A 24,066-nucleotide genomic window follows, 5' to 3' on the forward strand; every position below is an offset into this window, starting at 1 on the left:
GTCTCTCAGCACAGTCTAGAGTATTTTCCATCTACCCTTGAGCTGATAAATAGCACTGGGAAAATGTCTTCACCGGTTGCTTTCTTCCCATCCAGGAAAGCAGCCACCTCACTGACCACTGCATTTTTTAGCTAGCTGGCTTTCTTCTGGTTTCCTATGTCTCTTGGCTGCTTCGTGGGCCAGCAGGATTGGAGAGGCTGGACACGTGTCTGCATTGTACTATCTGGTAGCTTGGTGGCTAGAGCCGCATCAGGCTATGGGCTAGTACCAGTGGGAAATGCAGATTCCAATCCCCAGCTTAAGGGCAGGCTGAGCACCAAAGACTCCTGATCACTGAGTGAGTGCTTCAGCTGTGCAGTTAAACCATGAAAGAGCCCTTTGTGAGTAGTCAGTATGCTTAATGGACATTTGCATAATTGCAAGCCCAGAGGTGAATTTCAAACTGTGCATAAGTGCCCAAATCCGTAGTCATGCAGCTGTCTGCTATCAGGGGTGCAAAGAACAACAGAATCTAGCCTTTTTCTACTGTATCCTTCTGAGTAATTGCTTTTCTTATTGCTCCCTTTTGTTCCTAGGTCGGACGTGATGAGGAATCTCTCTGGGGGAACAGCACCTCGGTGTCGGAGTTCATCCTGCTGGGGTTCTCCAGCCAGCCCAAGACGCAGCTGCTGCTGTTTGTGCTCTTCCTAACTATCTACCTGGCGACCCTCTTTGGGAACAGCCTCCTCATCACACTTGTCATTAATGACTCCCGTCTTCACACACCCATGTACTTCTTTCTGGCCAACCTTTCCTTTGTAGACATCGGCTACACCACCACCACTGTACCCCAGATGCTGGTCCACCTCTTCTCCACAAAGAAAAGTATTGCCTATACTGCCTGTGTTGCGCAGATGTACATCTTCCTTTGTCTGGGGATAATTGAATGTATACTCTATGCTGTAATGGCCTATGACCGGTATGTGGCCATTTGTCACCCTCTGCGATACACGGTCATCATGAACAGGTCAGTTTGTGTCAAGATAGCCATCAGCTCCTGGGTATCTGGCTTCCTCTCTGCAACGATTCACACAGGCTTCACCATGAGGTTGCCCTATTGCAGCTTCAGTGAAGTCAATCACTTCTTTTGCAAGGTGCCAGCCATCTTGAAGCTGGCCTGTGCAGACACACACCTCACTGAGCTGGTGATTTTTGTGATGGCAGGTATACTGCTCCTCACCCCACTGTCTTTGATCCTAATCTCCTATGTATTCATCCTGGAAGCCATCCTGAGGATCAGCTCAGCTGAGGGGAAGATCAAAGCCTTCTCCACCTGCACCTCACACATCACTGTTGTGACTCTCTTCTACGGTGCTGCCATGTTCATGTACGTGCGCCCAGCCTCCAGCTACTCACCCGAGCGGGACAAAACGTTTTCCCTCTTGTACAATGTTGTGTCTGCCCTCCTGAATCCTCTTATCTACAGCCTGAGGAACAAGGAGGTCAAAGCCGCCGTACTCAAAATGACGGGCAAGACGGACCACTGAGTTACGGTGAAGGAGGAATGGTCCAGTGGCTCTACAGGATGAGAGTGGAGGGGAGGGGATTTTACTAATTCATTTCCAGTGGAGAATAAAAGTCATAATGTGTGCCTATCTTTCCATTCCTGGAAGGTAGAAAGTAGGGCTGTGTGAAGCTTCGGGTGGTGACTCGATTCGGAGGAGATTCGGCCCGATTCGGTGGCCAAATCTCCAAATCCGAATTGAGTCAGGGGACCAATTTAAAGGTATGAATTGATCCAACGCTCTCCGAATCTTCGGCAAAGATTCAGAGAGCTTTGATGATGTGGACAGTCTCTGGTGACAGCAGCAGGAAGCCGCAGCCACTCCGAGCTGGTAAGTACTAGGGGCAGGAGAGGTGGGGGCTGGGGGAGAGGGGAGGGGACCATGGGGGGACCCCTGCCAGCCCCCCGACCCCTGTCCACTCCCCCAGCGCCCCCATGGCTGCCCCTGCCCGCCCCAGCTCGGTACTTTTAAAAAAATCCCCGGTGCCCAATTTGATGCTCCTGGGCGGGGGGTGATCCTCACTGCCCCACGCTGCATGGGGGCTCTGCATGAGCCCCCTCAAATCCCCCAGCCCTGCTCCTCCGGTCCCCCATGGCTGCCCCACCAGCCGGGGCTTTGGCTTCTTAAGCAAAAAAAAGCCAAGAAAAGCCCTGGGACTTAGCGCTCCTGGTGCAGCCTTGGGGCTTTGGGGGCTGCTGCAGACCCCCCACATGGAGGGGGGCAGCGGGGATTGCCCCCCCCAGCAGAAGCAGTGAGTCCCCGGGTTTCTTCAGGTTTTTTTTTTTTTTAAGGGCCGGAGCTGGCCTCTGTGGGACACCGGTGAGGGGGCTGGGGGTGGGGGTCTCATGCAGAGCCCCCCATGCAGCGTGGGGCAGCAGGAATCAGCCCCCACCTGGCAGCACCAGCTGAGCTGGGCCTTTTTTCCCCCCAAGTGCTGGGAGCTGGGGCGGGCAGGGTGGCCATTGCCAGGCTGGGAGAGGGGCGGGGGGTGGACCTGGCCTGGCTGATTCGGAGATTCAGAGAGTTTCAGAGATTTTTCATAGAAAATGAGGATTGGAAGGGACCTTAGGAGGTCATGTAGTCCAACCGGCTCAAAGCAGGACCCTCCCCAACTAGATCATCCCAGCTACGGCTTTGTCTAGCCGGGACAAAGGATGGAGCTTCCACCACCTCCCTGGGTAACCTGTTCCAGCGTTTTACTACCCTTCTAGTGAGAAAATCCTTCCTAATATCTAACCTACACTTCCATTGCTGCAACTTAAAACAGTTGCTTCCTGTTCTGTCATCTGTCACCACTGAACAGTCCAGCTCCATCCTCTTTCAGACCTCCTTTCAGGTGAAGGCTGCTATTAAATCCCTTCTCAGTCTTCTATTTTCTGGACTACATAAGTCCAGTTCCCTCAGCCTCTCCTCATAAGTCATGTCCCTCGGCCCCCTCACCATTTGTGTTGCCCTCCACTTGACTCTCTCCAATTTGTCCAGTTCCTTGCTGTAGTGAGGGGGCCCAAAACTGAACACAGGACTCCAGATGTGGCCTCACCAGTGCTGAACAGAGGGAAATAATCACTTCCCGTGACCTGCTGACAACACACCTGCCAATGCAGCCCAGTATACTGTTAGCCTTCTTGGCAACAAGGACATGCTGTTGGCTCATATTCAGTTTATTATCCATTGAAACCTCCTGGGCCTTTTCTGCAGAGCTGCTGCCCAGCCAGTCAGCTCCCAGCCTGTACCGGTGCATGGGATTCTTCCCTCCTAAGTGCAGGACCTTGCATTTGTCCTTGTTGAACCTCCTGAGAGTCCATTCAGACCTATTCTCCAATTTGTCTAGGGAACGTGTAGATGAAACGGGGGTTTACTTCATCTGAAATTTAAGTGGTGGGTTTTTAGAAACACCGCTTCAATGTAGGGCAAAGTAAACCCCTGTGTCGTGTACACCCATGTCTTACCTGCCTCTCTGGCGGTGGGTAGTGGAAGGCGAGCTGCTGGTGGGTGGAGAGGTCCCTGGGTTCGGGGGGGGCGAGGGGCAGGGCTACTGCTTCCCTCTGTGGCAGTGGCGGCCCCCCCCCGAGGCAGCACCTGCTTGTGGGCACCCGGCTTGGGCGGTCCTGGGGCGCACCACGGCCGCAGAGGGAGGGATCAGGTGCCTGCACAGCTCATGCAGACAGGCAAGCTCCAGCGGGAAAAAACAAAGAAGATCAGGCTTGCCACTTTTTTTTTTCTTTGATGGAGCCTGCCTTTCCAGACTGCTGCGAGGCTGCCTGCATGGGCTGCCTGCACTGGTCCTGAGCCGCACAGAGCCCGGGGCTTCTCTCCACAGCTGTAGGGCAGCAAACTAAAACTCTTCAGATGTGTTTTAGTTTGCTGTGCCCCAAATAATTGAATGCACATTATGCCTCTGAATGTGCTACAGCGGCTGGAATTAATGTGCAATACGCTGCCAACGCATGCAAACACCAGCGCCATTGAAGTGGTACAAAAGCATTTAACTCACCTTCAAGTGTTGTGCACACATGCCTCTTGTTTCATCTACACACACCCTAAGTCACTCTGAATCCTAGCACTACTACCCTCCAGGACATCTACTACTACCCACAGCTTTGTGTCATCTGCAAGCTTGCTGAGGGGGCACTCTATGGCATCTTCCAGGTTGTTGATGAAGGCATTGAACAAAACCAGCCCCAGGACCGATCCCTGGGTCACTCCACTTGATACCAGCTGTAAACTAGACATTGAGCCATTGAGTACTACTCTCCAGCCAGTTTTCTACTCACCTTACAGTTCATTCGTTTCACCTGTACTTCCTTAGTTTGCCTGCAAGAATGTTATGGGAGACTGTATCAAAAGCCATGCTAAAATCAAGGTACACCACATCCATTGGTCTTCCTGCATCCACAGAGCCAGTCATCTCATCAGAGAAGGCCATCAGGTTGGTCAGGCATAAATTGCCCTTGGTGAATCCATGCTGACTGTTCCTAATCACCTTCTTCTCCTCCAAGTGCTTAGAAATGGATTCCTTGAGGATCTGCTCCATGATATTTCCAGGGACTGAGGTGAGGCTGACTGGTCTGTAGGCCCCTGGAGTCTCCTGTTTTTCCCTATTCTTTAACATGGGCACTATGTTTGCCCTTTTCCAGTCACGTGGGACCTTTTTTGATAGCCATGAGTTTTCAAAGCTGATGCTCAGTGGCTCTGCAGTCACATCAGCCAACTCCCTCAGCAACCACGGATGAGTCCCATCTGGCCCCACTGACTTGTACATGCTCAGGTTTTCTAAATAGTCCCTAACCTGTTCTTTCACCACAGTTGGCTGCTCACCTCCTCTGCAAACTGTGCTGCCAGGTGCAGTAGTCTGGGAGCTGATCTTGCCCGTGAAGACTGAGGTGAAAAAGGCATTGAGCAGTTCAGCCTTTTCTGCATGGACCTCGACACAGTTCCAGTGTAACTTCTTATCTGATGCTTGCTGGTGCTCAGGGCACAACTGGATGCCTAATGGATGCCTTTTCTGCATCCTTTTCTGCATTTGGTGAGCGTATAAACTTGGGAGCAGAATTAATGTTTGGGTCCCGTTGCCATTTGTACAATCGTTTAAAATTGACATGAGGGAGCCAGCTGAAAACCATCTAAGGCAGAACTGTTAAGTTGCAGCTCCTGCTTTTCCTCTTAATCCCTCCAGATTCACTTTTTGCTTTTTGGCATGTCATCTTGTTATTCCCCCTTTCATTGACTGAATAGGAGTGTAGGATCTTGTTGGATATGAAAACAGACGCGTTACATACAAAGAGGTGCTAAAACAGGTCACAAACCCTTTAGGGCTTTTGATGTTTGACGTAAGACTGAATTCCATGGAGACATACAGGATTTTACATGCAGTCGCACCCTCAGCTACTAGACTGGGAACCGTCCCAGGAACAGCAGATTGTTTCATGCCTAGAGGTAGGACCTGATGCTGAGTTCCTTTGATTGTCTGTGGTTGAATTAAAGCTCTTCAAATCCAATTCTGCTAGGTGTTATCAAGCAGGGAAATGAATTCCTAAAAAGTATTCTAGTGCTGGAGAATATTCAAAAATGCCCTGGTGTGAATACCTGCCTCCAGGCTGCTCATTTCATTGCATTCTTGGTGTATTACGTGTGAAGCAGTGTCATAAAACAAGGAGGATTACTGACTGAAAATGATATGGTAATGATTGCTGGCATCAATATGTGTGAGATCACATACCTCACAAGTCTGACTCCCAGCTTATTTTGAACTGTGCCTAGAGCTCAGGCCTCTCACTTCCGGAGAAAATGCTCTAACAACTGGCCCGTGGTGGGAGGGGTGATGGTAAGCAATGGTAGCTTAGGGCCTATTCATTAGAAGACATAAAAAAGACACGACAAGCTCAGACCAGTGCTTTTGCTAAGCAGTTTTTGCTCTGCAGTGACAAACCAGTATGGGAAATACAGAAATTCAACTTGGGTGACTAGGGGATGAAGACATGCAGGAGATGAGAATGGATGAAGTTCACGGAGGCAGCCCGGCATCTCTAGGGCCCAGAGATCTCAGTTACTTACTTAAAAGGGAAATTTAGAAAGAAAGCCGAAGTCCAGAAAGGGACTTAAACGTCTTGATGTTGAGCTGTAAAGTGCCTGCCTTTGGTCTCTGCCACATGTTACACTTAAGACATGATTCACTAGTTTATCACATCTTAACTTGTAACCCGGTTGCATGTTAAAGAAATAAAAGGCGCCATAAAACAAGGAATGAACCACAATATAATGCCACAAAAATGTGTAATAATGTTATGGCTGGTTCCTATCATGCCATTAATTGAATGTGGATTTCACACTGTGGGTTAGGAATGGAGGTTCCTTGTGTAAAACATGGTGAGGAGTCGGAAAATGAAAGCTCAAGTCCAGAAAGGGACTTACGTGTCATGATGATGAGCTGTAAAGTGCCTGGCTTAGGCCTCTGCCACATGGTATACTTAAAACATGATTCACTAGTAAATCACATCTTAAGTTGTAACTTGGCTGTATTTAATAGCATCGTAAATCAAGGAATAAGGCACAACGTTATTCCGCAAAAAATGTGTAATAACTTGATGATACACCAGGCTCCCCCTCCATTGTTAATTTTGCATGATGGGGTCTGATGTTCGATCCCACCATCACACCTTCTGCCATGCATGTGTGTCATGGGAAGAAGGGTGATTGTGTGGCTTGTACATCAGGTGCCATTGTGCCTTGACCTAAACATCTGGCAGGGGTCTTTTGGTTAGCTGGCATCAATAGTAGATTCTACATCCTGGGTCAGGAATAGAGATTTCTGTTTAAAACACAGTGAGGGGTAGGAGACAGCAAATGCAGTTTACAACAGGCAGCACTGACCAGAGAGCTGCTGGAGGCAGAAAAGCATTGAGTCTGCCCTGCTGGGTTGCTCTCTTCAGGTCCCAGGCCTGGGTGCTCGCTGTTGTGGAGTCCACTCTATGACTCTCCATACAGAGAGAGCCCCTTCATCCTCCTGGCATTTACAGCCCAGAACCCACTGCTGCAGGTCGGTGCCTATGTGCTTTGGAAGGAAGGGAGCAGAGGTCAGTCTTTTCAGTAAAATAGGTTCAGACATGGTGGCCAGCCATGATTCCAGTCCTTTGCTCCCATTTGTTCCATAGTTTTCTGGTTTTGCAGCACCTACCATTATTTTCAAGCATCTAGTTGGTCTAATAAAGATATCACCTCTACCATGAGGCCTGATTCCTTTTTTTTGTTTTGCCATTGCATTCGTCTTAATCTAGTAATTTTGTTTTAATTGAATGATTGGATAATAAAACCCAGGAGAGGACTAGAAAGTTACAAGTTGCTTTTGCCATTGATGACTGACTTTTTTAAATAAATGACTTAGGGATTCAAAGCTAGCTTTGAAATAATTGAAAACGTTCTTGAGTTAACTCATAAGCTTTCCAGTTTATGCAGAGAGCAGTGAAACTGGGAAGAGAATGAATCTCTCTAAACCTATATTTCTTGCTGACGAAAAAAAAGGAAGGATAATAACCCCATAGATTCACATACAGAGGACTAAAATTGCTAGCTCCCCAATATGCTTCTAATTGGATCAAACTAAAATTTTTAAAAGTTATAATTTTAACTTTGTGTTCTCTTGAAACAAAATGTGGCTATGAAGTTAGTAATGAGTTTGCCATTCAATTTTATTTTACTGGTAGATCTACTAGTAAGCTGCTTCATTTATCTTTTGGAATTATTATTATTTTTTCTTTAGCTGCCATATATGATTGCCATCCAGGCAAAGTTTTCCACAAGTAAAGAAAGATTTAGCAACTATTTTGTCCTTGGTCTGAGGAATTCATTTATGGTGATCTATTTCCTGGTACATCTGGATCATGGATTTTGGTAGCTGAAGGAAATATCCTGCTCTCTCAGGTGGAAAAGGAGAATGAAGGTAAGTGGCATTTCCTGTGAACTGTGCTGGGATGAAAATACTAGACTGAGGGGTGTAGATACTGAACATTAAGGTTAGAGGAAAAACAAAGAATTGGTATTAGTGAAGGTGAGGAACAGAATACAAGCATATCTTCAAGTATGGGCATTTAATATAGGCCTTTTCCGTGGCCCTCTTGCTCCATAATTGTCCTCTTGCCTCTTCCTCTCATGCGCTGGCACTGGCTACAGCTGGAGGCAGGCAGTCAGACAAATAGACCAGTAGCTTGGTCCAGTTTGGGAATTCCTGTGCTCCTATGAATAATCAGGAAGGAGCTGGAATGGCTGGATCATTGGTCTAATCCAGAAGGAAAGGACTAGGCGAGATGGATAGTGCTTGAGTGTAGGTGCATTGGAGTGAGTTTCAGTACTGAATACCGTAGAGTGTATGTCCTTCATTAGAGGATCTTTCATTGAATGGCCAGCTAGTCTGATTTATGTTGATGTTCCTTGTGACTCTTGCAGTGCCTCTCTGCTCTACTCAGCATCCTGTTAACAGTTCCTTGTACTTAGGTGTGTTTCTGCCCAATTGAAATCCTGCATCATAGGTCAGAGTCAATGAGAAGTGATGAGTACACTGATGCACTTTGCTGTGCCAAGGGAGCCATGACCTGGCTGTTTCTGAGACAGGTTTGCAGTTGCTTTGGGTCAGTGGAGAAACGCAGACCTGGACCCCCAAGCAGAACAGGGAAGTGGCTCCACTTTGTTTTGCTGTTGACCATTCAAGCAATAGAGTTAAGACGGTCAAAGTGGAGATTCCCTTAGGGAATGATCTGCTTAAGAGCATGGAAAGACTGCAGGACTATAGCAGGTCAGAAATTTTCCAATACTAGTTAGTCGGTTTTTTTCCAGTAACTATCTTGATTTTCTGAGGAACTTGTGAACAAATAATGAATCATTTTAATTAAGGAATAGCCACAATTGTTCCTTCAAGGAATATATACTTTCTCAAATACCTCTAGGAAGACCTGGAGTGCTATTGTAGCTATGAAAGTCCAGAATATATGTGAAAAACAAGGCTTTTTTTGTTAACATCTTTTATTTGACCAACTGTATAGCTGAAAGAGCTGTTAGACAAGCCTTTGGGCACAAAATCAAGCTTCTCTAACATTTCTTCCAGGTATACAGTTGGTCCAATAAAAGATGTAACTGGATAAGCCCTTGATTCTAGGAAGAAGAACATTTTCAGGTTGACTACCAACAAGGTTGTATTAATTCTAGCATATCTATTTAGTGTATTTGTACATTTTTTCTGAAAAGAGAGCCCTAAAGGACCTGATAGAGATTTGTGTCTGACATTCTGCCTTTCTGTCAGTTTGTGTGTCCATTTGTCCAGGCACCCATCATCATGGTATCTGAGTGCTTCATGAGGCTTCAACCAAACTCTAGATGTGAATAAACGCAAGAATAGTGGAAAACATCAGATTGGCATCTGCCCCCACTACCCACATTTTCAGCAGGAGAATGACTTAGACGAGAGGCACTGCAATGGGACGTCGGAGACTAGGTTGCTGGTTGCAGCTGTACTAGTGATCTGGTGTGTTTCTTTCTCCTCTCATTCTTTGACTTCTATCATTTGAGACAGCAAGCTCTTTGGAACAGGAGTTGCCCATCTAGGTCCAGGATCTGCTGTGGTGAGGTCTTGATCTTTGTTGGTTAAAAAAAATAGCTTTGACCATGGCAAGACTGTCACTTAATCGGTGCAGTATCTCAGAATCGAAATGGGCTGCTGGGAAGCTGGAATCCTTGCTAAGTGGGAGTTAGTTACTTAGATAGAGGCTGTAGTTTCCTTGAGCTAATTCCTGCTTCGTTTTGCATGGTGAAATGTCATGTATGCAGCTGCATAACTGCAGCTTTGGGAACTTGTGCAGAGTTTGCAATTCTGTTTCCTACTGAATTAGGGGATGGAATTGCCCTCCATGTGTACTGTCCTGAAGGAAGTCCCTCCCATGGTTTACTCCCAAACCTAGTTATTAGGGTATAAGCCCAAGGAGCAGGAGACCCAAGTTTAAACCTCCCTCCCATCTTCTGTCCTTCAGCATTGCCTAGAGTATTTTCCATCTACTCTTGAGTGGATAAATAGCACTGGGAAAGTTTCTTCACAGGCTGCTTTCTTCCTATCCAGGAAAGCAGCCACCTCACTGACTACTGCATTTTCTAGCTAGCTGGCTTTCTTCTAGTTCCCCATGTCTCTTGGCTGCTTAGTGGGCCAGAAGAATTGGGGAGGTTGGGGAAGTGTCTGTATTGTACTATGTGGTAGCTTGGTGCCTGGAGCAGCAACAGGTTATGAGCTAATACCAGTAGAAAATGCAGATTCCAATCCCCAGGTTCAGGGCAGTCTTAGCATGGACTGAGTGCTCCAACTGTTCAGTTTAGCAATGCACAATGTCCAAATTAGAGACAAGAGATAAGAGACAAGAGCCCCCTGTAAGATTTGAAAATCATAACCTGGGGGCTTCTCTGATAAGATTGCTCCTTCATTTAGGTGGACTTGTTAATCAATGAAATCAAAGTCCCCCTGCCCCAAGAGTCAAAGTCTAATTTGAACTTTGGCCATGGGAGAGCCCTTTGTTATCATTTGTTACTGATTAATGATACATTTTTCCCAGACTACTATTTCGGGCTTTCCAGGCTATGTGCATACCTGCATAAGCATAGGATACTGTGCATGTGTGTAGTTAGGATGCTCAACACACATGTGCACGCTTGCAAGTCCCAAGGTGAATTTTAAACTATGTAAGTGCCAAAATCTGCAGTTACATGGGTGTGTAAATGCCATTGTGGGATGCAAAGCAAAACAGAATTTAGCCCTTTTGGGTTTTATCCTTCTGCGTGATTGCTTCTCTCACCACTCCCTTTTCATCTTAGGTGGGAAATCATGAGGACTATTACTGGGGGAACAGCACCTCAGTGTCGGAGTTCATCCTGCTGGGGTTCTCCAGCCAGCCCAAGACGCAGCTGCTGCTGTTCGTGTTCTTCCTAACTATCTACCTGGCGACCCTCTTTGGACACAGCCTCCTCATTGCCCTTGTCAAGACTGACTCCCGTCTCCACACACCCGTGTACTTCTTTCTGGCCAACCTCTCCTTCCTAGAGATCAGCTACACCACCACCACCGTTCCCCAGATGCTGGTCCACCTCCTCTCCACAAAGAAAAGCATTTTCTATGCTGCCTGTGTTGCGCAGATGTTCATCTTCCTCTCTCTGGCAATAATTGAGTGTATACTCTATGCTGCAATGGCCTATGACCGGTACGTGGCCATATGCCACCCTTTGCGCTATACCATCATCAGGAACAGGTCAGTCTGCGTCAAGATGGCCATCAGCTTCTGGGTATCTGGCTTCCTTCTTTCCATAATGAATACAGGCTTCACCATGAGGTTCCCCTACTGCTTAAATGAAATCAATCACTTCTTTTGTGAGGTGCCAGCCATCTTGAAGCTGGCCTGTGCAGACACACGCCTCACTGAGCTGGTGACCCTTTTGATGGCAGTTATACTACTCCTGACCCCATTGTCTTTGATCCTAATCTCCTATGTATTCATCCTGGAAGCCATCCTGAGGATCAGCTCAGCTGAGGGGAGGTTCAAAGCCTTCTCCACCTGCACCTCACACATCACTGTTGTGACTCTCTTCTACGGTACCGCCGTGTACATGTACATGCGCCCAGCCTCCAGCTACTCACCCGAGCGGGACAAAACGTTTTCCCTCTTGTATAATGTTGTGTCTGGCCTCCTGAATCCTCTTATCTACAGCCTGAGGAACAAGGAGGTCAAAGGAGCCGTACTCAAAATGATGGGCAAGACGGACCACTGAGTTACGGTGGAGGAGGAATGGTCCTGTGGCTCCCAGCTCCTCGGTTCTGGATCCTGGTCTGGGAGGGGAGTGGGGTTTAGTGACTTATAGCCAGTGGAGAAAAAAGTCAGGACGTCTGGCTATTTCTCCGTTCCTGGAAAGTACAAAGGTCTCATGAATGAGGGCAGGGTGGGGATGGGAGTCAGTACTGTTGGATTGTCTTCTTCAAAATGAGAAAGAAATTGTATCTTACAGGCTAGAGTCACGGGGACTGCAAATCAGATCACCTAGATCTGGGCCAGACTGACAATAAAACTTTCAGAAAGATAAAAGTCTACCTTCAAAACCCAGGAGTCCTGACTGGTTATGCCTGTGAACCACACTGATCCTCAGGCTTGATCCACTCAGGTTAAATGATTTGAATCGTTATTCAAGTGGTAGAACATTTTCAGAGAAACTCTCAGGACATATGAAAATCACTACTGCAGTCATCTCTTTTAGACTTAGGTAAGGTCACATTTTTGCCAGTGTAGCCATGTTGGCTGGGGATGCAAAATAATCATAAGCAAAATCCCTCTTTAGGACACAGGGGGTGCATCTACACAAGACACTTAGCGCACAGCAGCCTACTAACACTGCGCAGTAGTGCATCACAGCATGGACAGTGCTAATACGCTCCTGTGCAGTATTATTAGGCTACTGTGCAGTAGTGTCACTAAAAAGGCATTCGCTGGCACTCCTGCACAGTTCCTCTAGTTTCTGCATGTTTAGCTAGTACTTCATTAAGCAAGTACTAAATTAAATGTGCAGTAACTACTGAGCATTAATGTATGTGTAGACACACCCAGAAATGCTTCCAAAAGAGGGCTTTTTCCCAGCTTTGACTGAAGTTGTTCAAAGACGTTGTGTAGCCAGTCTGGTGATAAAGCCTCTTCTGTCAGTATATGCTCTGTCCTCACAAACCAACACCAGCCACTCTCAAAATGTCTCTCTTTGATATGCTTGCAGGCTGCTAAGGTGAGTGGTCTCACAGTGGCTTCACTGCTTCATTTCTGGGTTTATCGCATGAGACTTGGTGGGATGACATTATCCAGGAGAGCGCCCCTGGTAGTGCCAAGGGTCAGGTGTAGATGCACCCATTATGGCACAATATAACTGGGCAGGTACAGCTACTGGGGCCAAGGCTTTATACTGAAAGCAAACTCTGGAGAGCCTGAGTTGGTGTTGGAAGCAATATATGTCCTTCTTTGTTCCCCCAAGGCTGAAATTCACCCTTCTGCTAAGAACCCAACAAGATATATAGTCCATTGACAGGGTTCTGCCCACCCAGAACTTACCTTGTTTTATAATAGGAGGAAACTGCTGCATGGACACAAGGCATGTTCAAATTAATGCAATGGTGCCCATGTACGAAGTTAGACCACAGTTACTAAGCATGTAACCAAAGTGGTGCAACTTTCTGTGTTTATTGGTTTTGTATTTGTTCAGACATAACTTCTCAGAACAGGAGTAGTATGGTACCTAGTCTTTTTTTTGTGCTCTTGAAGAGGGAAACACATTAATGAAGCTGAACTTCATGAAAAGAGAAATGTCCATTAATATATTGGTTCAGTTTATTCTAGTTGGTTTCTGAGACTTTTGCTAAAAATGGCACAATTATTTGGTATTTGTATGTTGCAGCCACTTGTGATGTTGCAGCCAGGTATTTGTGATGTTGCAACCATGATGATCTAGGAATTACGTGAAAGGCAAGGGTTTTGGAGGGTGATATCTTTATTTACTGCAGAGTTATTCCAGATGATTGTTATGCATATCCTTGGGCTATTAAAACACGAAACATAATTTCATAATTGCCAGGTGAAAAAAATGTTTTCGAAATGTACTAGCTATTATAAAAGGTCAATTTTTCACCTTTTATATTTCCTCCTTTTTGCAATTCAAGGTAGTGGTAATGATGGGGAAAAATGCAAATGCAAAACTTGAAATGAAAATAAAAAGTGTTTTGTAATCTCAAAATGAACTACTTTAAGTAATGTTGCACAAGTTTGGGGCATCGTTTGAACTTCATTATTGGTGCTTGTGCATGGATGACATTTGCAATCAAGAGAGCTCAAAGTAAAGGAAAATACAAGAAAATCTCAACTGGTTAGTGAACCAAGAAATGTATATTTCAAGTTGTGTTTTCTCAGAAAGGGCACATACGCTACCCTAAGGATGCTGCAGTAGAAACACCAGTAGACTAACTCCTTCTTTTTACACAATATAAAAAAGAGACATCACAGGTAATTATTTCCTACATATATAATTCCAGTGTTGGTTACATTACATATTCAGTGCATTGGCCTTTGTTAATTTTTCATATGCCTTCTCCAACTTCATGATGTATCTGTAAAAGCCTTGTATAGGGAGGTATTCGCTTTTTAGTGGATGCCACTTTAGATCAGGGATGTCAAGCATACAGCTCTTAGGCTGGATCTAGCCTACAGCACCACTCTATCCAGCCTGCCCAGGTACTGTAGACTGTAAGGTGGATAGAAAACTGGCTGGAGCATCAGGCTGAGAGGGTAGTAATAATGGCTTGATGTCTAGTTGGCAGCCAGGATTAAGTGGAGTATGCCAGCGGTCGATCCTGGGGCTGGTTTTGTTCAATATGTTCATCAATGACCTGGAAGGTGGCACAGAGTACACCCTCAGCAAGGTCATAGGTGACACCAAGCTGTGGGGAATAATAGATATGCTGGAGGGTAGGTCTAGAATTCACAATAACCGAGACAAATTGGAGGACTGAGCCAAAAGAAATCTCATCTGGTTCAACAGCACCAAGTGCCACGTCCTGCACGTAGGACGGAACAGTCCCATGCACTACTACAGGCTGGGGGCCTTCTGGCTGGGCAGCAGCTCTGCAGAAAATTGCCTGGGGGTTACAGTGGACAATAAGCTGAATGTGAACAAACAGTGTGCCCTTGTTGCCAAGAACGCTAACGGTATACTGGGCTGTATTGCTAGGAGTGTTGCCAGGAGGTCAAGGGAAGTGATTATTCCCTCTATTCAGCACTGGTGAGGCCATATCTGGAATAATGTGTTACGTTTTGGTCTCTCCTCTACAGAAAGAACGTGGACAAATTAGAGGAAGTCCAGTGGAGGGCAGCAAAAATGGGTCGGGGGCTGGGGCATATGACTTCTGAGGAGAGGCTGAGGGAACTGGGCTTATTTAGTTTAGGGAAGAGAAGACTGAGAGGGGCTTTAATAGCAATCAGTAACTACCTGCTGGGTGCTTCTAACGAGGATGGAGCTAGCCTGTTCTCAGTGGTGGCAGATAACAGAACAAGGAGCAACAGTCTCAAGTTGCAGCAAGGGAAGTTTGCTCTGACTCTTATTCACTTGCACAGTTATGACTTGCCACTAGAGGTTTGGTGAGCAGGGGCAGGACTTGGAGCAGGACCCACTCACTAGTCCTGCTGGACACGGAGCGTACCCATCACTGCATCAGTTGCAGTGAGAGAAGCTTCCCTGGGGCTCTCTGGTCTCACTGAAACCAACTCAGCAGCTCTGCACTGAGGGCAAGGCTGTCAGGACTTAAGCCTGCCGGCCCTGCTCCCATTACAGAGCCACTGGACTGTTTCAGCCAGACCGGTGTGCTCCGGGCTTGCTGCCCTTTATCGTGCTTGCTCTGAGCTTCATGTAGCCTGATGCTTTTTTCTTTGGAGCTCAGGTAGTGCTTGTCTCCCGTGCCTCCGCTTTTGGGAGGCACCACTCTGCCCAACCTCCCCAAGGGGTGAGGCGCTGTGCCCAGCTCTGCTGTGCCCCAGCATCTCTGCTTGCCGTGAGTCAGGAGCAGCCACTGCATTCTGGGATACTGGTGGACTTAAACTTGGGCAGAATAGCTGTAGGAAGTGGCTACACAGCAATGGAACAGGAACAACATTAGGCGGATTGAAGATAATCCTGCCCTGGAGTTTCATAATTGTAAATGGAACAACGAGTGCTTTAAGCCACTATAAGGTATTAACATGCGGCCAGCTCAGGGGTTCAAAGATCTAGATGGGAGAGTCCTGAAATGTAAACATCAAGTCCTGGCTAACTGACCGCAGAACAGCATTTGTCCCAGATTTCCCTCGACGCAGTTCAGCTGGAAGACGGTGCTGGAGGGAGCGAGTGCCAAGCCCAGCGCCAGTGGCGGTGGCAGCCAGGAGGTTGCAGAAGCAGCAGTAAATGGGGCTGGGGTCAGCTGGGTGCAGAGGGTGCCCTCTGGGGTGGTGGCTGTGGTGCGACCTGTCCCTGATGGCTGGGACACTGCCCCTGACTCTGCTGTGTCGGCAGGTGGGCTCTTGCTGCCCGCCTGCCCACCCCTATTGCTTTGTGTGCACTCAGGTGGGTGGCATGGCGGCTGTGGGCAACCTGTTCCCCTGGGCTGGCAGCAGCAGTGACAGCACGGGGGTGGATGGGGGAGATGTGCTCCCCTCTGCGGGGGTCAGGGCAGGTAGTGGGGTGGCACCGCATGACACCCCTACCTGGCCACTGGCCTCATGTGTCCCTCTTTTGCATTTTGAAAAGGCGGTCACTCTAAAGACATGTTCAGGAACAGAATTCCCTGGGCGTGTAAGCATCTGAAGTGCCACACAGATGAGCACAAACAGCCACTGAGATGACCCAGGAGGAATAGACCGTCACCCTTAGAGCCCCATCACATCAAACTTTGAGCGCATGTTTTATCTGAGATGACAGTAACCATTACCGGGCCGTATTAAATGTTAGAACGTGTTCTGAATGTTTGCAGGGGGGCACGTACTATGATTTCAGCCTGTTCTGGGCAGGGCTGGAGCCAGCTGTCATGTCCCCCTCGCTCCCCCTGGACACTGAACCCAACACAGGTGCCACAGCTCTCACATCTGCCTGTGAGGATGTGCAACCCCTGCACCCAGAGCCCATGCTCTCCCTGCCCCATACCCGGCACTGCCCAGCCTAGGAGTGCCTTCCCTGGCACACAGGGGCAAGATGAGGCTCTGCCACTGGTAGTCCTGAACTGGCTCAAGTGAGGTGGCAGATCTGGAACTGACAATCAGGAATTCAAAACTCTGATGCTGTCCTAAGCCTGGTATCGACCAAAAAATATAAGTCAGGAGCTTGCATTTCATAGATTCATAGATGCTAGGCTCGGAAGGGACCTCAATAGATCATCGAGTCCGACCCCCTGCATAGGCAGGAAAGAGTGCTGGGTTCAGATGACTCCAGCTAGATGCTCATCTAACCTCCTCTTGAAGACCCCCAGGGTAGGGGAGAGCACCACCTCCCTTGGGAGCCCGTTCCAGACTGTGGCCACTCGAATTTAGATGAGAGAGACAATTATAACTACAGTTAGGCAACAGTGGTCAACCAAAGCCGTCCTGCTTCAGTCTGTTCCACTGTTTCAGCAACAACAGACACTTTTCCTAATTCTGAAATGAACTCATTCGACTTTACTGCAATTTCAAGCCATTGCTATTTGACTTGCCCTCTGTTTTGATTTCATTCTTCATTACCAACCCTTCAGACATTTGAAAACCGCTCTTCTGCCTCCCTTCAGTTGCTTTTTCTGCAAGCTAAACATGCTTATTTTTCTCAGCCTCTCTTTGTAGAGCTTCCCTTTCAAACCCTTTATTATTTTGTTGGGCTTTCTTTAGCTTCTCCACATCCTTTTGAAAATGCCCAGAACTGCATACAAGCCTTCAGATCAGGGGTGACCAATCTATGACATGAGTGCCAGAAGTGCGGTGGGTGGCCTCTATGTGGCATGTGGCAGATCGGGGGGGACAGGCAGCAAGCACAGTGGTAGATAGGGCAGGGAGCAAAAAACAAAGCAGCAAACTGGGCAAGGAGCACAGGAAAGGAAATAGAAAGCAGAGCAGCAGATCAGGCAGGGAAACACAGGCCTGGGAACAGAAAGCAGGATAACAGACTGAGCAGCAGGAGAGGACTGGCAGGTGGGGAGGGTGTGGGGGTAATGTTGTGGCATACTTGCCCAAAAGGTTGTCCCCCAGTGCTCTAGATGAGGCCTATCCACCACTGATTAGAGCGGCACTACCACCTCCTGTGTCTTAGAAACTTTTATGCAGCTACATCACGTTGTTGATTCAGACTGGATCACAGGATCCACCAAAACACCAACTCTTCTCAGCAGTGCTGCCATCCAGCCAGTTTTTCCTGTTCTTTATTTGTGCTTTCAATTGTTTTTCCTCAGCTGTAGTGCTTTGACTTGGTCTGCTTTGAACTTCATTCTGTTGTTTCTAGTCCAGATCACCGATCTATGAAGATTTTTCTGAATTTTGCTCCTTCCAGGGTGTTTGCAATCCTTTCCAGTTTCAAGCCATTTGAAAATTTGCTCAGAAAGCTCTCTGTCCCTGCATTCAAATCATTAATACTCCTTTTCAGCAGCACTGGATGCAGGATGCAGTTGTAAGACTGCTCAAAACCTCCTGCTGTTCCAGCATCGATCCATTTATAATTACTTTTTGCTTGCAGCTTTTAATTCAGGTGTCTATCCACCCTGCAGTAAGTTTACCTAGTCCATGTTTCCCTGATTTGTCTAGGAGAAGTTTGTGTGGAACTTTGTTAAAAATCTTACTGAGATCTGAACACAGCATGCACGCTGCATTCGCTGCCCTCACCTAACTAAATACTTTGTTGAAGAGGGAGATCACATTTCTTTGATGCCATTTGTTCTTAGCAAATTGATGCTGGCTGCTTGTGATCAGCCTCTCCTCCAGATGCTCACATATTAACGTCTTAAAAATGAGCTCCAGTAACTTCCCAGGTATTGAAGTTGGGCTGACCTGTGTGCAATTCCATGGGTCCTCCTTTTTTAAAGAAGGGAACAAAGTTGGTCCTTCTCTAGTCCTCTGGTACTTCACCTGTTCTGCCTTTTGATAAATATAATAATTGCCATGGGCTCTGAGAGCTTTTCTGCCAGTTCCTTCAGTAGCCTGGGATGAAGTTCATCAGGTCTGGCTGACTTGCTTTTTTTTTTAAATCAACCAAAAACTCTCTTGTTATCCCTTAACTTTTTCTCTCGTCTAATTTTTATTAGCTGTCTTGTTTCAGATTTTTTTTTTTTTTTTTTAATAAGAGTGAGGCCAGGTAGCTTTTCAGCACTTCTGCCTTATTTTCAGCCTCTGTTAGTAGCACAGCCTGGCTCTTTAGCAATGGACCGACAACTTGCTTAGTTTTTCTATTCTGACCAGTCTATTTTTAGAACCCCTCCTTGTTGCCCTTAACTTCCTTCACCAAGTGTAACTCATTTTTCACCTTTGCCTCCTTGATTTTGCCCATGACATTTTCTGCTAGTTATTGCTATGCTTCCTTCGTGGCCTTCCTGTCCTTCAGTTGCCTCTACATTTTCCTTTTGATTATAAGGCATCTAAAGAAGCTCCTTGTGCAGCCACATTGGTCACCTGCTGTTCTTTTTATGCTTCCATCATGTCAGAATAACTTGTTATTGCGCCTCCGATTCATGCTCTTTAGAGTCTGCTAGACATCCTGGGCCACCTTATCCTTCAGTCTGTCCTCCCAAGGCATCTCACATACTATTTCCCTGAAAATTGCCCTTTTGCAATCCAGTGTCTTTATTCTGCTGACCTCGTGCTTTCCCTGTCTTGGAATGATGAAGTCTACTAAACTCCCATTATCCTCACGTCCTCAGCCAATTCTTCCCTGTTGCTCAGGACAACCTCCAAGAGAGATGATTCACTAATCATATCCTTCACTTTTAGGAATAGAAAGCTGTTTTCCAAATAATTTAGGACCTTGCTTGAGATTTTACGTTTGGCTGTATCATTCTTCCATCAAATAACTGGAAAGTTAAAACCTGCCATGAGGGCTATGTAACAGAGCTGGGGGTGTGCTTTGTTACTCACAGGGCCACAAGCAGTAGTAGGGCAGCTGGCCACAATCCCAATTAGGCAGCACTGCCTGATTGGGAAAAGGGCCCAGCTGTTTTCTATAAGAGCAGGGCCCTGAGAGGAGTGGTTAGCACTTTGCTGTCAGCAGGCAAAGAGACACCGTCTGGCCGGAGCAGCTGCTGGTAGGAGCACCCTCAGAGGTCTGGGGTGGGGGGACTATGGGGATGGCAGGAGGTTCCCTGCCCTGAGTATGACATAAAACTGCACCCTGCTGGGGTAAGGTGGTCTGGTGGGTCTGCCTGCGGTGGGGTAACCTCTGGAAATGCCAGGCTAGTTGCCTCCCCAGTGAAAGGCAAGTCTGGGGCACCTTATAACCCCATGCCCCCAGAGCCCTGTGGGTATTAGGGAGCCCTAAATGCTGGGTGTGAGGTTCCAGGGGAGTTGTGAGACCCTGTGTAGGACAGGGGATTGTAGCCTGTGGGTTTGGCAGGGCTGGGAGCCTGCAGAGAGCGCCCCCTGGCATCGGGGCACTAAAATGGGCGGCCTCCCGCTTAATTGACATCTGTAATTGAATCAATTAACATGAAGGCGTGGTGGGCAAGATAGTGGGCCTTTGTCCAAGGACAGGTGGGCGGGCCACAGAGATTGGCCCCGAGGAGCTCCCTGCCACAGAGACCTTCAGTATTGTCCATCCAGTTGTGGTAGGTGAGGTAGGTGGGTGATTTGCCCAGAAGCAAGAGGTTGGGCCTACATTGAGACGGGCCCCAGGACACCCACTTGCTACAGACTACCACATAAGTTTGGGGCAATTTTATCGTCTTGAAGAATGCCTTGTCCACCTATTCTCTCTGACTTGGTAGGCTACAGCGAACCTCTACCATGGTATCACCACCATGCTTCCCCCCCCAGATGCACTCGGACCAGGACCAGAAAATAAATGCTGTACCACTTCCTTTATGTTTTTGCAAAATTTTTAAGAGCTAGCTGTTTTCTGTGAGGCATGTATCAATTGGTAAAGTCTCATATATTTGAGGACTCAGTTGATCATTTGAGTTGAAACATGGACACTTCTGATGAATAGAAATTTTTCTCTGGGGCCTTTTGTAGAAGAACACGGCACAGCTTTCTTGATCAAGTTACTGGTATTCAGCTCTGTTTCTTGTTTCACATGATGGGTTTGGTTTTTTTTTCTTTCTCCATCATCTTCCTTTCTCACCCCACTTCTCCATCTCTCTTTCAATTAATTTCCCCCACAAATGGTTCCTTTTATTTAAACATGGCAGCACAAATTTTGGGGAGAACAAACATCACTGTCATATTTTGGGTTACACTTCTTGGCTATTTCCATGTGGGATACAATTTTAATAGTGCTGTTGAAAGCCTTGACACAGTCCTTGAATTCAGCTGAGGTGGTCAAAAATTGTTGAGGGATGCTCGGGGAGGGAGCATAGCCATAATAACTGTTTTTCATGCGTGTTCATGAGTGCTGTCATGTTCCCACAAGTAAACTTCAAATTCATGGATAAAGACCAACTGAATTCATCCTTTCCAGCCTTCACAGTCTTTTTGCCCCTTCTAACTGGAGTTCTCGGCAGTGTAGCAGTCAGTATCCGAGCCACTCTCAGTCCTTCTGTACTGGTAAGGAATAACTGAATCATGTCGGGGCCGAGGGGCTGTGGCCAGCAGCCCGGGCACGTGGGCAGGGAAAGCAGGCACGATGGACTAGAATTAGGCACGGACTCGTAGCGGTTGAACAAAGAAAACTTTACTTACATCGTAGGTGGTCGCGGTGCAGGCTGCAACGCAAGCAAGTCTTTCTGTTACAGATGAACACACGTGGAGTTTGCTAGGCTCCACCGAAGCTGCACACAAACGGAGTTTGCTAGGCTCCACAAAACGAACAGAGCTCTGGATAACGAACGAAATGAGAGTCCGAAATATGACTCTCGACGAGCGCGCAGGGTAGGATACGTTGGGATGGTTCGGTGACGGGGAGTGATTCTTGGTAGCCGATCAGACCACCAGTCGGTCCGAGATTTACGTAGAAGTCCACGAGGTAATCGTGGACTCCTTGCCGGAATTCTCTCAGATTTCTCCCGCAATTCTCGGAATTGGGCTTCTCAGGATCCTCCTGAGAGTCTCGGAGATCTCCGGCTTGGGCGGAAACTGCTCAAGCCTCTTGTACAGCTAGCAAGCCAATCGCCACGTGGGAATAATTTAGAAACAGCCAATAATGAGGTACGAATTTGCATGTGTGTGGTGGGAACTCCTTTGCACCGGGGTCTTCTCTATGCAACTGAGAACTGCACCGTGCAAAGAAAGCTCCATGTGGCAGGAAATAATTCTGCAGTGCCGAAGCGCGCGCACAATCATTGGGTCATGACATTCCCCCCCCCCCCCCCCCCCCCCCCGTTGCTGAAGGCACAGCTGAATTATACCACATGCTCGTCATTCAGGTCGCCAGTAGCTCTTACAACGGGTTGTTGAACTAAATGGGTAAACACAAAATCAGACAACATAAGAAGTTCGTCCTCCAGGGACCGAATCAAACAATAGCCGACACACACACACACACACACACACACACACACACACACACACACACACACACACACACACACACACACACACACACACACACACACAATCAGGTTCATAACAAAGAATTGAACTATCAGGGCTTCAGTGGGTGTCATGGTGAAGTCGTGCGTCAAGCCCTCACTTCTTCGATGATGTCGTCCTTCTTGGGGCTTCTCTCCGCCACGCGCTCTGAATTCCGGATCTGTGAAAAGAATTCTCTTAAAACAGTCATTTCACTAATATTTACAAAATTCACATGGAACCGCACGACAAGGCGGTCAATTAAACTCACTATCACTCCTAAAACATATAATACAGGTGTTTGGACACAACTCTACTCTGGACAACCCTCTCTTGAATCCTCAACGCTTTCATCTTGTTGAGTGTACGTCATCCAGTTCTTCTAAATAATGAAAACCTCTCTCATACGCCAGTTGCCATTGGCCTGTGTCCCCTAAAATCCGAAGTTGCCGTTTACTGAGTCCAGAACGATGTAGGAGAAATCCAAACATGAATCGCTCCTCTGGTGTTCTCTGTGGCAACGGTGGGAGATCGGATTCAAGATGTCTTGCGCCTTGAGCCTCGATCGGGTATCCATGTTCCCGATCGCTGGATATTCTTGGCTCCATCAGGATACGCAGTCGTGACAACTGACGAAGAAGATTACCCACAGGTTGATTAACCATTGGGTTAAGCAGAATCCAAAGGACAACGATGTTCTTTCGCCCATAAACCTCAAGACAACTATCTATGCTGTGAACGGTTACTGGAACGGCTCCAGGGTTTTGTAGATGACGGTGAGGCCATGGTCTTATTTGCTGAAGTGGTGTCAGTCCCAGCGCACATGTTCTGGGATTCCAGGCACAATACGAGACTCCGATAATCGCTAGCATAAGTTGCTCTGCGCCGGTATGTTCTGGCCGTCCGTCATGCCATGCGTGGGCTTTTTGACCAATCAGTCCTGCAACAAGCGCTAGAAGCGGAATAGGCCAGTGAACGCTAAACGTCACCATGTTGATGTCAGTGACATGGTCAGACAAGCTTCGTGGAGTAGAAGACAAGAAGCTTGCTTCTTCCCGGTTCAGCAGGTCGGACCCAAGTTCCACAACCAGACGTCCCAACCATACAGCTAGAGTTTCTTCAGGTTGGATTCTTGATTCTCTGCACAACTCCTGTCGTTCAGTTCTGGTGCGAGCGTCATAGGCAGTGGCAACTCGACTGGTGGTTGTTCTAGGACGAACTGCTTCTGCGGGAGTGGATGCTGTTATTGTTTCAGGCAGGAGGGGCGGATGCACTCCTCCGCTCGATGCTGCCTCCCGTCAGCAAGAAGGCGTGGTCGCCGGAAGGGATGCGGGGTCGCCGGCCGAACTCTCGCGTGCTCTTCCGAAGCTCCACCCTTCTCTTCCAGTTCTTCCATGTGGTCTCCCTCTTGCTCGGCGCCATCTTGGAGTGGCGTCTCAAGATTTTCTTCCGCAGCCACTTCTTTGACCGCTTGAACGGCCATACGCAGCTGGGCTCTCAAACTTGCATTTTTCTGCATTAGATCAGTTGCAGTACGAAAAGTTGCAGTTAACATTCTCCCCTTGCCATACCTCGGGGCTACCCTCTCATCTGCGGCGCGCTCCTCCATCTCCAGATCTTCGCGGAGCTCAGATAGAAGCTTGCAACCCCTCAATCTAGACACCATCATAAAGGGGGTGAACCGGTCGATTGGCACCGTTCCTCACTCTCCCAAGCACATAGCGAGCAACAGGCATGCTCCTGGGTGAGGGCTGGGTTTACTGCGCCTGCCGGGTTGA

The 24,066-nt window shown here is 47.6% G+C and overlaps 2 protein-coding genes across 2 annotated transcripts; both read left to right on the forward strand.

Annotated features, from left to right (window-relative positions):
• Positions 1–365: 365 nt before the first annotated feature.
• LOC132243720 (olfactory receptor 2K2-like) lies at positions 366–1,526 on the forward strand. The gene is made up of 2 exons (XM_059714114.1): positions 366–380; positions 576–1,526. The coding sequence occupies exons 1-2, from the start codon at positions 366–368 to the stop codon at positions 1,524–1,526; spliced, it is 966 nt and encodes a 321-aa protein (XP_059570097.1).
• Positions 1,527–7,974: 6,448 nt separating this feature from the next.
• Positions 7,975–11,834, forward strand: LOC102565379 (olfactory receptor 2K2). The gene is made up of 2 exons (XM_059714115.1): positions 7,975–7,980; positions 10,887–11,834. The coding sequence occupies exons 1-2, from the start codon at positions 7,975–7,977 to the stop codon at positions 11,832–11,834; spliced, it is 954 nt and encodes a 317-aa protein (XP_059570098.1).
• Positions 11,835–24,066: the final 12,232 nt, after the last annotated feature.

Source organism: Alligator mississippiensis, chromosome 11 (genome assembly GCF_030867095.1).
Source record: "Alligator mississippiensis isolate rAllMis1 chromosome 11, rAllMis1, whole genome shotgun sequence".
NCBI lineage: Eukaryota > Metazoa > Chordata > Crocodylia > Alligatoridae > Alligator > Alligator mississippiensis.